This window comes from Triplophysa dalaica, chromosome 24 (assembly GCF_015846415.1).
Source record: "Triplophysa dalaica isolate WHDGS20190420 chromosome 24, ASM1584641v1, whole genome shotgun sequence".
Taxonomy (NCBI): Eukaryota; Metazoa; Chordata; class Actinopteri; order Cypriniformes; family Nemacheilidae; genus Triplophysa; species Triplophysa dalaica.
Genome location: NC_079565.1, coordinates 3282316 through 3296943, shown reverse-complemented (window position 1 = coordinate 3296943; position 14628 = coordinate 3282316). Strand labels below are relative to the sequence as shown.

The window sequence follows — 14628 nt, the reverse complement described above, 5'->3', positions numbered from 1 at the left end:
AAGGCTCACACACAGCACCGTGGGGTTCATCATAGTAAGAATTCCCCCGAACATTTTGCCAGCTTCCCTTAAATACCCAGACCAAAATACCCTTCCTCCACACAACAACAATTTACATTGTAAAGGACTCTGTCCTGGATCTGATCAGGCCACAAATGGGCATTTGCATGAAGACACAACCTCATCAGTGAGCAGAATATCTTAAAGCCTCAAACCTATGTTATGATCTGCTCTACTGCTGTGGATATGAGACCATTGTACCAATCGCACTGAGACATTTCAAATGATACCAAATATGCATATGAAGATTCTTTGTTCTTATAAGATATGGTATTTGTCAAATCCAGTTCATGGGTGAGCTTTGAATTGCTCTGAGTTCAGTTGGAGAGAGATGAGAGGGGGGGAAGAGAACAGAAGTAAAGGTGTGAGTTGGTAATCATCATGCATCGTTGTACGCTGTCTGAGATGGAGATGCAAACTCTGTGGGGAGTTCATTGTATTGGATGAAGTTCTGTGTTTCCCGGGATATGGTGCCCTTTTGGTGCGGACACCTTGGCACCAGCCTTACAATACTTATCAAAATGTCAAAATATTTTACACTTATACACCACGTTTTGTCAAGACAATCAAATTTTCTAAAGGCTAGTTATAACATACTGACATTCTAATTTAGTTAACTATCTGAAACCCCATTTTTAATATTGTAACTCCAATTTAATGTAATTACAGTTTAGTGACAGTGAAAGAGAGAAGAACGTTTCATCAAATACAAATTATTCACTCACTCATCTGTGATTCTGCTTTATTTTCCTTTGCTCTTCTTTTCTCCTTCACCTTCTGTAAAAGTTCAAAACGGCAGCTGTTGTTTTGTGTCACTGTCTCTTCTATCTTCTCCAGCAGATCTTTGATCTGAGTGTCATCACTTCTGTTCTCATTGTTGAGAACATGATATCTGTTCCCACATTTCTCCACCAGCCACTGGAGATCCTCTCCTTCACTCTCAATGTGTTGCTCTATAGATGTGTCTCCTAGAAAGTCTCCAAAGGTGAAGAGCACTATAGTGTGACTCCAGACTCTCTCACTGAGAAGATCCACATACCCCTGAAATACTTTTCTCTCATCCTCTTTAAATCTAATGTCTGCACGTACAACCAGTAGAACAACATGAGGTCCTGGAGGACACAGAGATACACTGAGTAAAATCTCTTGTTTCAGTAACTCAGAGCTCTGATCTACAGGAACATTTCTCCACCATCCTGGAGCTTCTATGACAGTGATGTGTCTGTCTGCTACTTCTCTCTGTCTCTTCACACACTGAGCAGTTGTCTTCAGGTCAAACTCTTCTCTGTTCAGGATGATGTTTCCTGATGAACTCTTTCCAGCTACTTTATAACCCATTAACACAATCCTCAACTCTGAGAGCTTCTCACCTGTAACAAATAAACAAAACATGTAAAAATATGAATTATCATATATTTTACAGTGGAGATTATCATACGTTTGAACAAGACAGTACATACACAACAAGGTAATAAATCTGTGTTTTTAAGAAGCATAATTTTAACAAAATTCAAACGTCACCTTGACTTACATATTTAATATATGTAAAATATATATTTTCATGTTTTTTTATGTATATTAGGGTGTTTTACATTACATTGTATTTTGTTAAGTAAAACTGCAATGTATTATGTGTTACTCTGGTGGTGTTTTGTATTTGTCTATGACATTGTGCACCATGTCGAGTTTTAGAGAGTTTAATATAAATGCCACTTGTGATGATCTTTGATTCATTATATGATCAACTATTTTACACGTTGTATTATAAGGGTTAACTGTACATTAAATGGTGAACAATGGCAGATTTTAGTGTTTCTATGCTGATATATTTACATTATATTAGATAATGAAATATACACTTACTTTATAAGAGCTATAAAACAAAAAAGATTTGAAATGCCATTTCAGCACACATAAAACTTTGCTTCCATCTTCATTAGTCTTGAAAAGTTATAACCTTTATTCTGCCTTTTATTTAGAATTATTCTGCCAAACACTGCTGTCAGTTTTAATATTTAATTCCACTGAACATTCTTATACTCTCACAACTCATGACAACAATGCATTTGTGTATGAGCAGCAGAAACTTCTTCAATCAACAAGTGATAAACTTAGTTACATCAGAAACTGTCTGACAGACCTACTGTACCTGTGATCTATTCAGATACAACTAAAAACATACAATCATTAAACCCAATTATTACACGGCTCTCTGGAATACTGTATTTTGATCAGTTTTGAAATAAACCAGAAGATCTGTAGAGTCTGAAATAACAGACATGATGAAGTCTAACAGTACTACTAAGTGTGATGTTGTTTTCATGTTCAGTCAGCTGAATGTTCTCAGTGTTTAGATCTGTGATGTTTACTCACTCATCTGTGATCTGATCTTCTCTCTCTGTTTCTTCATCCTCTTCACTCGTTCTTCTGCTCTCTCTTCCTCTGCTCTTCTTTTCTCCTCCAGCTCCTGTAAAATCTTTCTGTCTATTTCAAAATGGCAGCCGTTGTTTTGTGTGACAGTCTCTTCTATCTTCTCCAGCAGATCTTTGATCTGAGTGTCATCACTTCTGTTCTTATTGTTGAGAACATGATATCTGTTCCCACATTTCTCCACCAGCCACTGGAGATCCTCTCCTTCACTCTCAATGTGTTGCTCTATAGATGTGTCTCCTAGAAAGTCTCCATGAGTGAAGAGCACTATAGTGTGACTCCAGACTCTCTCACTGAGAAGATCCACAAACCCCTGAAATACTTTTCTCTCGTCATCTTTAAATCTAGTGTCCACACGTACAACCAGTAGAACAACATGAGGTCCTGGAGGACACAGAGACACACTGAGTAAAATCTCTTGTTTCAGTAACTCGGGGCTCTGATCAACAGGTACAGTACTCCACCATCCTGGAGCTTCTATGACAGTGATGTGTCTGTCTGCTACTTCTCTCTGTCTCTTCACACACTGAGCAGTTCTCTTCAGGTCAAACTCTTCTCTGTTCAGTATGATGTTTCCTGATGAACTCTTCCCAGCATATTTATCCCCCATTAACACAATCCTCAACTCTGAGAGCTTCTCACCTGTAACAAATACACAAAACATGTAAAAATATGAATTATCATATACTTTACAGAGGAGATTAACATACGTTTGAACAAGACAGTACATGCAGAACAAGGTAATACATCTATGTTTTTCAAGAACATAATTTTAACAAAATTCAAACGTCACCTTGACTTACACATTTTATATTTATAAAATAAATTAATGTTTGATATTGTTTATGCATATTAAGGTGTTTTACACTACATTGTATTTTGTTAAGTATTACTGTAATGTATTATGTGTTACTCTGGTGGTGTTTTGTATTTGTCTATGACATTGTGCACCATCTGTCAAGATTGGGGTTGGAAGAAGAACCCAAATGCATGCAGCAGTGAACGGGATATAAAAAAAGACTTTAATACAAACAGGAACAAAACAAAAGCCCACGATGGGCTAAAACCTTATTCAAGAACAGGGTGGAGGATCGCTGACTAAACTAACAAGGATTTAAACAACTCTGGACAAATAACTATAGACTAACTTCGACAAGAACTCTGGAATATCTCAAAGACTCGTAAGCTATCAGACACAGGACAAAGCACAAACTAGCAAAATAAACAAGCACAGGAAAATAGACACGAGGGGATTTTAAAGGGAGTCTAACAAAGGATAATTAAAAAGGGCAGGTGTGGGTGATGAAACACTCAAGGGAAGTCGATCCCAGCATCCACCACAAGTGTGTCCTTGAGCAAGACACTTTACTCCATGTTGCTCCAGGGGGATTATCCCTGTAATAAGTGCACTGTAAGTCGCTTTGGATAAAAGCGTCTGCCAAATGACTAAATGTAAATGTAAATGTAAGTTAATGAGGAAACAAGATGGCGGGAACAAAGACACGGACCAGAGTGAGAGTATAGAAGGCCGCTAGGTAAACTATCTCTCAACTCCGCTGCAAAAAAAAAAAATATGACATGATAGGGGAATCATGACACCATCTCAAAGTATTAGAGAGTTTAATATAAATGCCACTTGTTATGACCTTTGATTCATTATATGATCGTCTATTTTACCCGTTGTATTATAGGGGTTAACTGTACATTTAATGGTCAAAAATGGCAGATTTTAATGTTTCTATGCTGATTTATTTACAGTATATATGGCACATGTCAGAGCTCTTTTTGAGTCTACACATGAAAATTTATGTTGGAACTAAAATGGCAGTAGTTGAGGAATTCTTTGAAATACAGACTTACAGTTGGTCTTGTTTTAAAAAATAAAAGTAGCTGATTAGTGCAACAAAAAAAAACACGCATAGAAAAAAAAATTAAAGGTATGTTGTTAAGTTTATTGTAAAAAATGAATAAAATAAGTTTTAAAAATTCGGGTCGCAAAAGGATAACAAAAATCTAAGCACACTCTTAATAAAAAACAATCAATTTCTCTCCCAACATAAATTATTTAAAAAAACACCAAAGAAATCTGTATTCTAGAGTCTTAGACCTTTCCAATGATATATAGTTTGTCATGATTACATTAGAAATTACATGCACAATATTGACGCAAAATTAGGTGTCCCGTACACGGAACAGGCTACTCATACTATAAACATATTTTTTACAAAATTTTACTTTAAACGTATAAGTCACATTCAAATTTACATTGAAAAACACATTTGACATTATTAAAAAAATCGTATATATATCTTTTCAAGTTATTTATAGAAAACATTTACATTTAGCATACGCTTTTATCCAAAGAGATTTACATTGCTTTATCCTATACATTTTACATAGGTAATTGCAATCCCCTGGGATCAAACCCACAACCTTGCGTTGTTAACGCAGTGTTCTTACCACTGAGCTACAGGAAAGCTGTATAATTGTGTTTAATATTATATGTTGTGTTACTTCAGTGTGTCATATGACTGCATCAGCTCTAAAGATCACTTCATAAGATGTAAAAACTGTTCCAGAAAAATGTATTATTGTTATTATTAATCTTACATTTATAAATTAACTGTTAAGATATTTTTAACATTTTGATTTGGTTATAAATGATCTTTTAGAAGTATTTTGCTCAAAAGCATGTGTACTATTAAACTATTGAAACAGGAAGCTCTTCTGGACCAGAGTTATTAATGTTTTCTTAACTGGTCTATATTAGTATTTGGAAAGGTCTTTAGAAAGGCCCATCCAAGTGTACTTTGATTCATTATGCGACTGTGTATTTTACCGCCTGTATAATAGTGTTTATCTGTAAATTAAGGTGAAAAGGCAGACTTATGTTTGACAAAGCTGCTATATTAACATTTTATCAGTAAATGAAATACACAATTAAGAACGATAACATAAACAGTCATTAAAATAACTCTGTCGTAGTGTTAAAAATTCCTTAGTTTTACATTTTATTTTTAATTTTTACGTCATTCTTTCAGATTTATTCAGACAAACACTACTACCAGTTAATTGAAAAGTTGGCATTTTTTATTGTAAATACAACTTTTGTATGGAACTATACTTAGATGGAAGAAACCGTTTCTTAAGCAAGAAACTATTCAGTCAGCCTTTAGGGTGTTAAGACACTTTAATGCCATGTTGGGGTTGCCTACTCTTTGTTTTTTTTACAAAATCAACCAGCTGATTTTAAATGAAAATAATATCACAGACAATTCGGCTGTTACACGCTGTACCAGCAGAGCTGTGATTCAACCGTAACTGTAGGTAATAACAGACATGCAGGGCCGGATTTAGGAGGATGGGGGCTCCTGGGCTTGAGATGTTTTCGGGGCCCTTGTATTTAAAAGCATGTGTTTGTTAACATAAGTAAATGTTTTGAGTAAAAATTACACCTGCTCATTTGTTTACATGTTTATAATGCTTGTTTTGATAGTGGAAGCCACAAGTGGTGTGTTTATGGCGTGTAGAAAGTTTCAAACATACTTAAATGTAAAATCCAATCAACAATAATAATTAACTTTACAATTTCAAGGGCACTAATATCGTTTTTTTTGACATAATCAGAGAGCCCATTATGTATTTAAAAATAACAGTAAAATGTATTTATTCATAATAAAAAAAATCATAAAAACTACTTAAAAGGAACAAATGTGTGTGTTTTCCCTGTATTTCTGGAGGATCTTGGGAGATTAAACGTCTCAGATCTAAAATGTAGGAACCCCTGCATTACCATGAAACTAAAAATGAGTTTTACAGTTGTCAGCATTTAATAATCTTGTTTATTGTTAGTTAATGCCAAATACAATTGTTCATGTTAGTGCAGTTGTTTATGTTTAATGTTTTTAAAAATATAAGTAAATACTGAAAATGAATATTAACAAATGCAATATAATCTGTAATCTACTGCTTAACTAATGTTAACAAATGCAATGTAGTAAAGTCTTTTAGAAATATATTATTATTCTATTGCAATTCCATCAGTAAAATATATAACAGTTCTATGAGTTTGAAATGCACTTTAAAATTATTTTCATAATAATGAGATGAAACGGCTTGAATAGTTTCAGAATGATGAGATGGGTTCATAGTTTTGTAAGGTCTAGTTAACTGAGGTTGTGCAGGGCAAATAGGGCATCCCTCTGTTACACATCGTTGTAAGTATTTTATACCGTCTGCCAAATGAATGAATGTAAATGTTATACCTAACATAACTTCATTTTCATGTCAAATTCTAAAAATGTAAATCTGAGAGATTTACTCACATGGCCATGAATCCATGAATGAGATATCTGAAATGAATCATATTAATTAAGAATTTAAATTTTACCCGAGATTTCAATGTCAGACATGAAATAACTTACAAATAAACGCGGTTTGAAAAAGCACGAGCAGTTTCTCCCTTCGCGTGTCCCGTTGTTCGGTTGTTTTGACTTTGTTGATTTAATTTACATTTTAGCTTTCCTGTAGCTCAGTGTTAAGAGCATTGCGTTAACAACGCAAGGTTGTGGCTTCGATGCTAGGGGATTGCAATTACCTATGTAAGAAATGTATAGGATAAAGTAATGTAAGTCGCTTTGGATAAAAGCGTCTGCCAAATGCATAAATGTCAAAAAAATATATATATATTAGGCTCACATGGATGGATTTAATACGGGAAATACGGGAAAAATTACTAAACGTGAGGGTATGGGAGGATGTTTGTGAAAATGGAAGTGTTGACAGGAATGTAAGGTCTAGTTACATTCTCTAAAGATCATGGTGTGGTTCCATAGGTAAATAATCATTATTTCTATTTGACTAAATGCTGTTCTTTCGCGTTCTCGTCTCTCAGTATTTTTTTTTCCTTTTAGCGCTTCACTGCGATAGTGCTTGTCAGACATTATAACAGCGTCTTAATGCAGAGACAGGTTTCACTGCGGGCGGGGCCCATGTGCTGGAGCCCAGTCAAGACTAATGGTAAGTCCGGCCTTGCAGGCAAGTCTACAGAACAACTGTGATATTGTTTTAATGTTCAGTCAGCTGATTGTTGTCAATGTGTAGATCAGTAGTGTGATGTTTACTCACCCATCTGAGATCTGATCATCTCTCTCTGTTTCTTCATCCTCTTCACTCGTTCTTCTGCTCTCTCTTCCTCTGCTCTTCTTTTCTCCTCCAGCTCCTGTAAAATCTTTCTGTCTATTTCAAAATGGCAGCCTTTGTTTTCTGTCACTGTCTCTTCTATCTTCTCCAGCAGATCTTTGATCTGAGTGTCATCACTTCTGTTCTTATTGTTGAGAACATGATATCTGTTCCCACATTTCTCCACCAGCCACTGGAGATCCTCTCCTTCTCTCTCAATGTGTTGCTCTATAGATGTGTCTCCTAGAAAGTCTCCATGAGTGAAGAGCACAATAGTGTGACTCCAGACTCTCTCACCGAGAAGATCCACATAACCCTGAAATACTTTTCTCTCGTCATCTTTAAATCTAGTGTCCACACGTATAACCAGTAGAACAACATGAGGTCCTGGAGGACACAGAGATACACTGAGTAAAATCTCTTGTTTCAGTAACTCAGGGCTCTGATCAACAGGTACAGTACTCCACCATCCTGGAGCTTCTATGACAGTGATGTGTCTGTCTGCTACTTCTCTCTGTCTCTTCACACACTGAGCAGTTCTCTTCAGGTCAAACTCTTCAGTGTTAAGGATGATGTTTCCTGCAGAACTCTTTCCAGAATATTGACATCCGATTAACACAATCCTCAACTCTGAGAGCTTCGGAGTGTCACCTGCAACAAATACAAAAACACACTTATGCAAAATTATATTGTAATGAGAGTCTTTAAAGGTCCTTTAAACTGCTCTAAATATAATAATATCTAAGTTTAATTAAAGAGCGTGTCCAAGCTTCAATGAAACAGAGGAAAGGTTTAAAGCATAGTCGAGGATTGATATTAACAATTTAAAACTAATTAAAAAATCCCAATAACATTTTTATCTCCTCACAACAATTTACATCACGAAGACATTAGAATTAGTGGTAAAATGTCTTCAACTAACAAAAAATATTTGGTTGTTACATATGAAATTTGATTTTAATGTGTATTAATATTCGCTTCAAATATGAGACTTTTCTTTGGATATTTAGACCCCCTTGGGGACGTTCTCTTTAGAATGAGTCTATAAACGTGAGACATTCGTTCATATTCGCAACACAAATGAATACAGTTTTGATGAAGTCCAAGAGCATCCCGACTCCTCATAGACAGCAAGGTAACGTAAATCAAATGTGACTTAATCGTCCAAATAGTCAATGTGACTCTACTACAGTGGCTCGACAGAATTTTTTGTTTTGGGTGAACTGTTTCTTTTAGCGTGAATAAAATTTTAACATCTAGTTTGTTCTTTTTCAATTGCATTAAACAAGGACGCATATACAGTTGCCTCCTCTTTACAGGTAGTATGCAGAAAGGTGTGTCTACACGTTTATTATAGCCAAAAAAATTATGAAAATATATTAATTGTTTTATGTATGAAGCCTATATTAAAACGTACAACTGTTTATAATAGAAAAACATGATAACGAGACGATAGAACAACTGTGGTAATAAAATAACTTTAACATGTCAAGATAAACAATACAAATATTTGTTTCTAAAAGTGATGTTCAAGGATTTTTACGAAATATATACTGTTATATTGTAATTAAAAATATATACTTACGCTCCATTTTTATTGTACCTATTGTGTCTCGGTTGAAGTTTCATAGTAAAGTTCTCTTTCAGTTCTTCAAATACATCAGAGCATTTAGGGGGTGACAAGTCTTATCTTGTTTACAGGTAAAGTTGTCAGCACAGACAACTGAAAAAACTATAACTGTTTGACAGGAATAGTTAATAATTGAAGAAACAAATGAATAAAGCCGATTACCCAAAGTTACAACTGATTACATGAGTTTCTAGGGTAACACATTACTAACAATACGTAATATAAAGCGTAAAGTTGTTTGTATTATAAAAAATATAAAAGCAGTAGCCCAAGTTAACATACACAGCTGGAACCTTTTTGTACAGCGTTAGCCACATATATTTTATAGTTGGTCAAAGTATTTTCTTACTTTGATATGGTTGTCCAGCGATAAAGTCAAAAAGATCCTTCCATGCCCGTCTGAGTTACAAGGAGTGCCAGGCATGGTCAATAATTAGTGTTCATTTTTTATTCATTTATCTGAATATGATTTATTTCTAACTGGTGCTGTTGGAAATTTATTTGATTATAATTTAATTGAAGTTATTGCACAGTCTTAAACCATCAACTTCTGCTGCCAGTTTCTGTAAATAAAGGCACTTCTTCATTTATTTTTTGTTGCTTGTTTTAAAAACACAATTGACAATAACAGTCAAGAGCATCATCAATGAGATTTAACCCCCTGAAAGAAAAATTACAAACAACATAAAAAACATCTGCACTAATTTTGTGGCATTTTACTATGCTTTTATACAGGCAATGTTGTAAAAGAGGTTAGGCAATTATTTGTGTACAGCATGGTTCCTTAAACCTTGCCCTGGAGGGCCAATGCCTTGCAGAGTTTAGCTGGTCAAAACACACCAGAGCAATCTGATGGAGGTCATGTGATTACAATATTATTAAATATTATAGAACAAATGCATATAAATATATTAGTGGTGGGCATAGATTCATTTTTTTAATCTAGATTAATCTAGATTAAAGTGGCTCATTTGAATTCTGCCGAAGGCATTCAGAATATGTGTGCTACCCAATTAATGACTAAAAGTAAGTCTTTGAGAACGGGTTTCTCAAGCCAGGTGGCGCATTAGACCAGGGGCTCATCTCCTGTTTCCAAAATGCATCTGCTTGAGAAAGCTGCTTGAGAAAGCTGTTCTACTATGATAATTTGTGATGAAAATTAAATTATGTTCAATAAGATGTACTTGTGTTTACTTCCGCATTAGCTAAGGGATGCTTTGCGTTTAGGTGGTACTTGAGACTGGAAGAGCTCCTACAGTACATTTACATTTAGTCATTTAGCAGACGCTTTTATCTAAAAGCGACTTTCAAAGAGTTAGGGAGCAACAAGCGATATGTCATACAGGAGCCATAATACATTAGGTGCCAATACAAAGTTACTGGTTTCAACTAAAGCTAGACCACTGTATGTAAACCAATTCCGTACAGTAAACCAATTCCACATTGCACAAGGTGCAAGCAACCTTAGTCTTGTCAAGGTTTCCATTGGGAAGCTTCTTAAAAATAAATTTTCCCTGAAGCAAACCCGGCGGCTTCATAGCTGCCTCCAATTTAAACGTCACGTTTGATGTGGTAATTTCACAGTAACGTTATGTTGTGTTCAGACCAAACGCGAATGGCGCGTCAAGCGCGAGTGATTTACATGTTAAGTCAATGCAAAGACGCGATAGACCTACTTGCTGCGCGAATTGCGCGAATGAAGCCCTGGTTATGAGATAATGAGGTGGCGCGAATGACGCGAATCACGCGTGTTGAAAAATCTTGTTCTCGCCCCCTACAGTGCAATTAAGCTATGTGTAGATAATTATAGGAATGATTATCTTAATGTGCTGGATTTGTGTATAACTATACAGGCCCCTTTAAGAGAGCCCCTTGTCTGTTTCTGGTCTGCGTGATACGTCCAGGACTATTGTCCAGGACTGTTATGATTTAATAGAGACACACAACATGGTGTCAGAAGATGGACTTTACGCCTGCATAAACCATATTCGCTCAGACATTTGATCGAGCCTGCTTGGAAGGTGATACACGCACGTGTTGCTGCTAACTTCACCATGGGGGATTGTTTCCGAAGACCCGACCCGCTCAGTTTTGATGGAAATATTGCCGACAACTGGCGGATTTTCGAGTAGGACTTTGACATTTTCATTGCGGCGGCACACTAAGAAACTAAGAAAATGAATCATTTCAGCAAAAGTTGCAAAGTACGTCATCAATTCAATCAAAAGAAATACAACCACAGAAGATCAGTTCACGATCTTGAAGTGGAAGACTCCTCCAGTCATGACGACACTTTTTATGTCGACGGTATTGAACCTGGCAAGTGTGTCAACATTGTTTACCACCCAGCGTCCAGGCTGGAAGAAGGATTTGTCACCTTACACATAAATGCCATTCCGGAAGAGATAAAAGTGGACACAGGGGCCAAATGTAATGTAATGCCAAAAAAGCTATTCAAACGAATTTCCAGTGGTGGTGAGAGACCAGTCAGAATATCGCAGACACCTAACCTAGTAGCTTATGGTGGAAGCAGAATCGAAACCGAAGGCTTAGCGACATTGATGTGCAGTTTAAATGGACAAAATCATTCACTTCAATTCTACCTGGTGGATCAAGATGTCCAGCCATTGTTGGGTTTCCGTGCATGTTTGGACATGGGAATTGTCACAATTAGTCCAAACGTTCACCTTGTAGATAGGGAGAGCAGTACTGAAGAATATCTTGCTGAATATAAAGACTTGTTCACAGATGAGCTAGGAGAACTTCCAGTCACCTATTCCATGACTAGGGATGGGAATTGATAAGAATTTAACGATTCCGATTCCATTATCGATATTGCTTATCGATCCGATTCCTTTTCGATTCTCATTGGGTGAGGGAATAAGTACAAATTTGTTTGTTTGTATTAACTCGCTTTAATCTCTTTTAAGAACATAGCACATACTCTGAGTATACACAAATTATGTGAAGCAACCTCAGAACAAACCTAAAAGTAGGCTACAAAGTAAAGTCCAGGGACCTATAGAATTGTTCATATTCATCATTGGTCCAGAAAAAAAAAAAAACTGCCATTTAAGTGCCATTTAAGGACCATAAAAACTAAAAACACTGACTAAACAGTGAAGGACGAGCTTGTGCCGTTGGAAATGTTCAACCTGAAACAAAATTCAATTCAACTGACATCGTCTAAATTTGATTGAGAATGACAATTGAGATTATTATTCATATAGGAAAAGTTTACGCAATGAAATGGCGCTCACATTAACTAAATAGAGAAGTTACCTTCGGCATTAATAGCAGATGATGTCTCGTTAGCTCCGCTGCTGCTTGACTCACTTGTTGTTGCTGTGTCGCTAAGTAGTAGTGTATCAAACACGCGACAGTCCTGCAAATGAACTGCGTGCTGTGTGGCCAAATGTTTTTGTATATTGGAGGTAGTTCCTCCCTTTGCCGAAATCAAACTGTTACAGTTGTTGCAAATGACCACATTGGCGTCTTTTCTAGTGAAATATAACCACGCTTTAGATCGCTTCTGCCTTGATGACATGTTTGCTGAGGAACCAAAACAACGCAGCGCGTGTGTGACCCTGCGAAAACGAAAGCTATTTCAGAGATGCCCACCCCGAACGATGTTCCTGGACTTCAGAGGTTTTTGGTAATGGCAAACTACCTGGGGAAGTTTATCCCAAATTTGAGTGATATCGCCCCACCCCTCAGGAATTTGACGTACAGAGAGACTGCAAGGTGTTGGTATCAGCAGCACCAACATGCGTTCGACACTCTTAAGTCATGCCTATCTAACCCATCTGTTTTAGCATACTACGATGTGAAGAAGCCAGTTACCTTAACCTGCGATGCCTCAAGCTATGGTCTTGGTGCTGCTTGCTTACAAGATTGCAAACCAGTTGCATACTCATCTCGCAGGCTCACAGACACTGAGGCGCAGTATGCGCAGATAGAAAAGGAGCTGCTAGCTGGTGTATTTGCTTGTACTAAGTTCAGAGACTATGTGTATGGGAAACCAACGATTGTCGAGACTGATCACCAGCCTCTGGTGACAATTAAAAAAAAACCTATCCACACAGCCCCTGCACGTTTACAAAGGATGTTGCTTCAATTACAGCGTTACGATATGACATTGTTGTACAAAAAGGGCAAACAGATGTATCTTGCCGACACTTTGTCTCGAGTTCCAAACACAGAAACCCCTCCAGCCATGGAAAACGACTCATACGAAGTCATGAGTGTCAGCTACATTTCTAGTGCTCGTCTGGAGGAACTCCGAAGACACACAGCGGAAGATGAAGTGCTGCAGACCCTCAGTTCTGTAATTCAAAGCGGATGGCCAGCCAAAGAATTCGTCCATTCTTCCCTTACATAGACTGTCATGATTCCGCTATCATGTCATGTTTATTCTTATTCTTGCAGCGGAGTCATGACTAAGTCTAGGGTTTTGTGTGAGAAGGACATGGCATGGCTTAGATTTTGGCTGTCATGCGCCTTCTCGTGTCTCGTCTATGGCCCCGCCCCTCTCGTCTCCTCGTTAGCTTCCCTTGAGTGTTTCATTACCCACACCTGCCTATTGTTAATTATCCTTTGTTCGTCTCCCTATTTAATGCCCTTGTATTCTCTGTCCTGTGCTCGTTTGTTCTTGTACATAGTTGTAACTTTGCTCGTCTGAACTGCTGTACCCAGGATTTATTCTATATGCTGTGTCCCAGCGTTTCTGCTCCAGCACTCTGTTCCTGAGAGTTTTTGTTACAGTTTGTTACCCTATGTGAGTTTTTCGTTCCTGTTTTGGCTGTCTTTGTTAATCCCCTGTATTTTACCCCATTGTGGGTTTTTGTTTTGTGTTTATTAAAATCTTTTGTTACCTCATACCGCTGCCTGCATTTGGGTTCTTCTCTATCACCACACGTTTCGTGACAGAACAATCGAGCCAATACTGAACCCAGCAAGCAGCCATGAACACTGGCCGTTGTGGTGTTGCCCGTCGCCTCTGCAGCCTTCGCCAGGGGAGGGAGACGGTGCATGAGTTTGGGGAGAGGTTCCTCGACATCGCCGGGCAAGGTGTCTTCGGGGAGGATGAGCTGGCGGTGCGGTTCAACACCGGTCTCAGAGACCCACTCTCCCGATCGGAGATGAGAGCGATGAGGCCGTTGGACTTCGAAGCCGTGTGGCTAGCCGCCACGGCTCGTGCGGAGTCCACGAACACATCCCCGTCCGACTCCTCCTGCACGGAGCTAGCCGTGCCTCCCACCGCCTCTCTTCTGTCGACCGCAGTCCCTGTGGGCCGCTCCTGGAAGAGGAAGCCCAAGAGGGGAGAT

At 37.6% G+C, this 14628-nt stretch overlaps 1 protein-coding gene across 1 annotated transcript in view; it reads right to left on the bottom strand.

Moving 5' to 3' along the window:
* LOC130414654 (uncharacterized) overlaps positions 1–14628 on the bottom strand; it is a 52126-nt gene that overhangs the window by 25472 nt on the left and 12026 nt on the right. Inside the window, exons 2-4 of the mRNA XM_056740669.1 lie at positions 7618–8322; positions 2434–3132; positions 786–1430 (exon numbers count right to left, since the gene is read on the bottom strand). Of these exons, the coding sequence (XP_056596647.1) occupies positions 786–1430; positions 2434–3132; positions 7618–8322 (2049 nt within the window). The remainder of the gene's footprint in view (positions 1–785; positions 1431–2433; positions 3133–7617; positions 8323–14628) is intronic.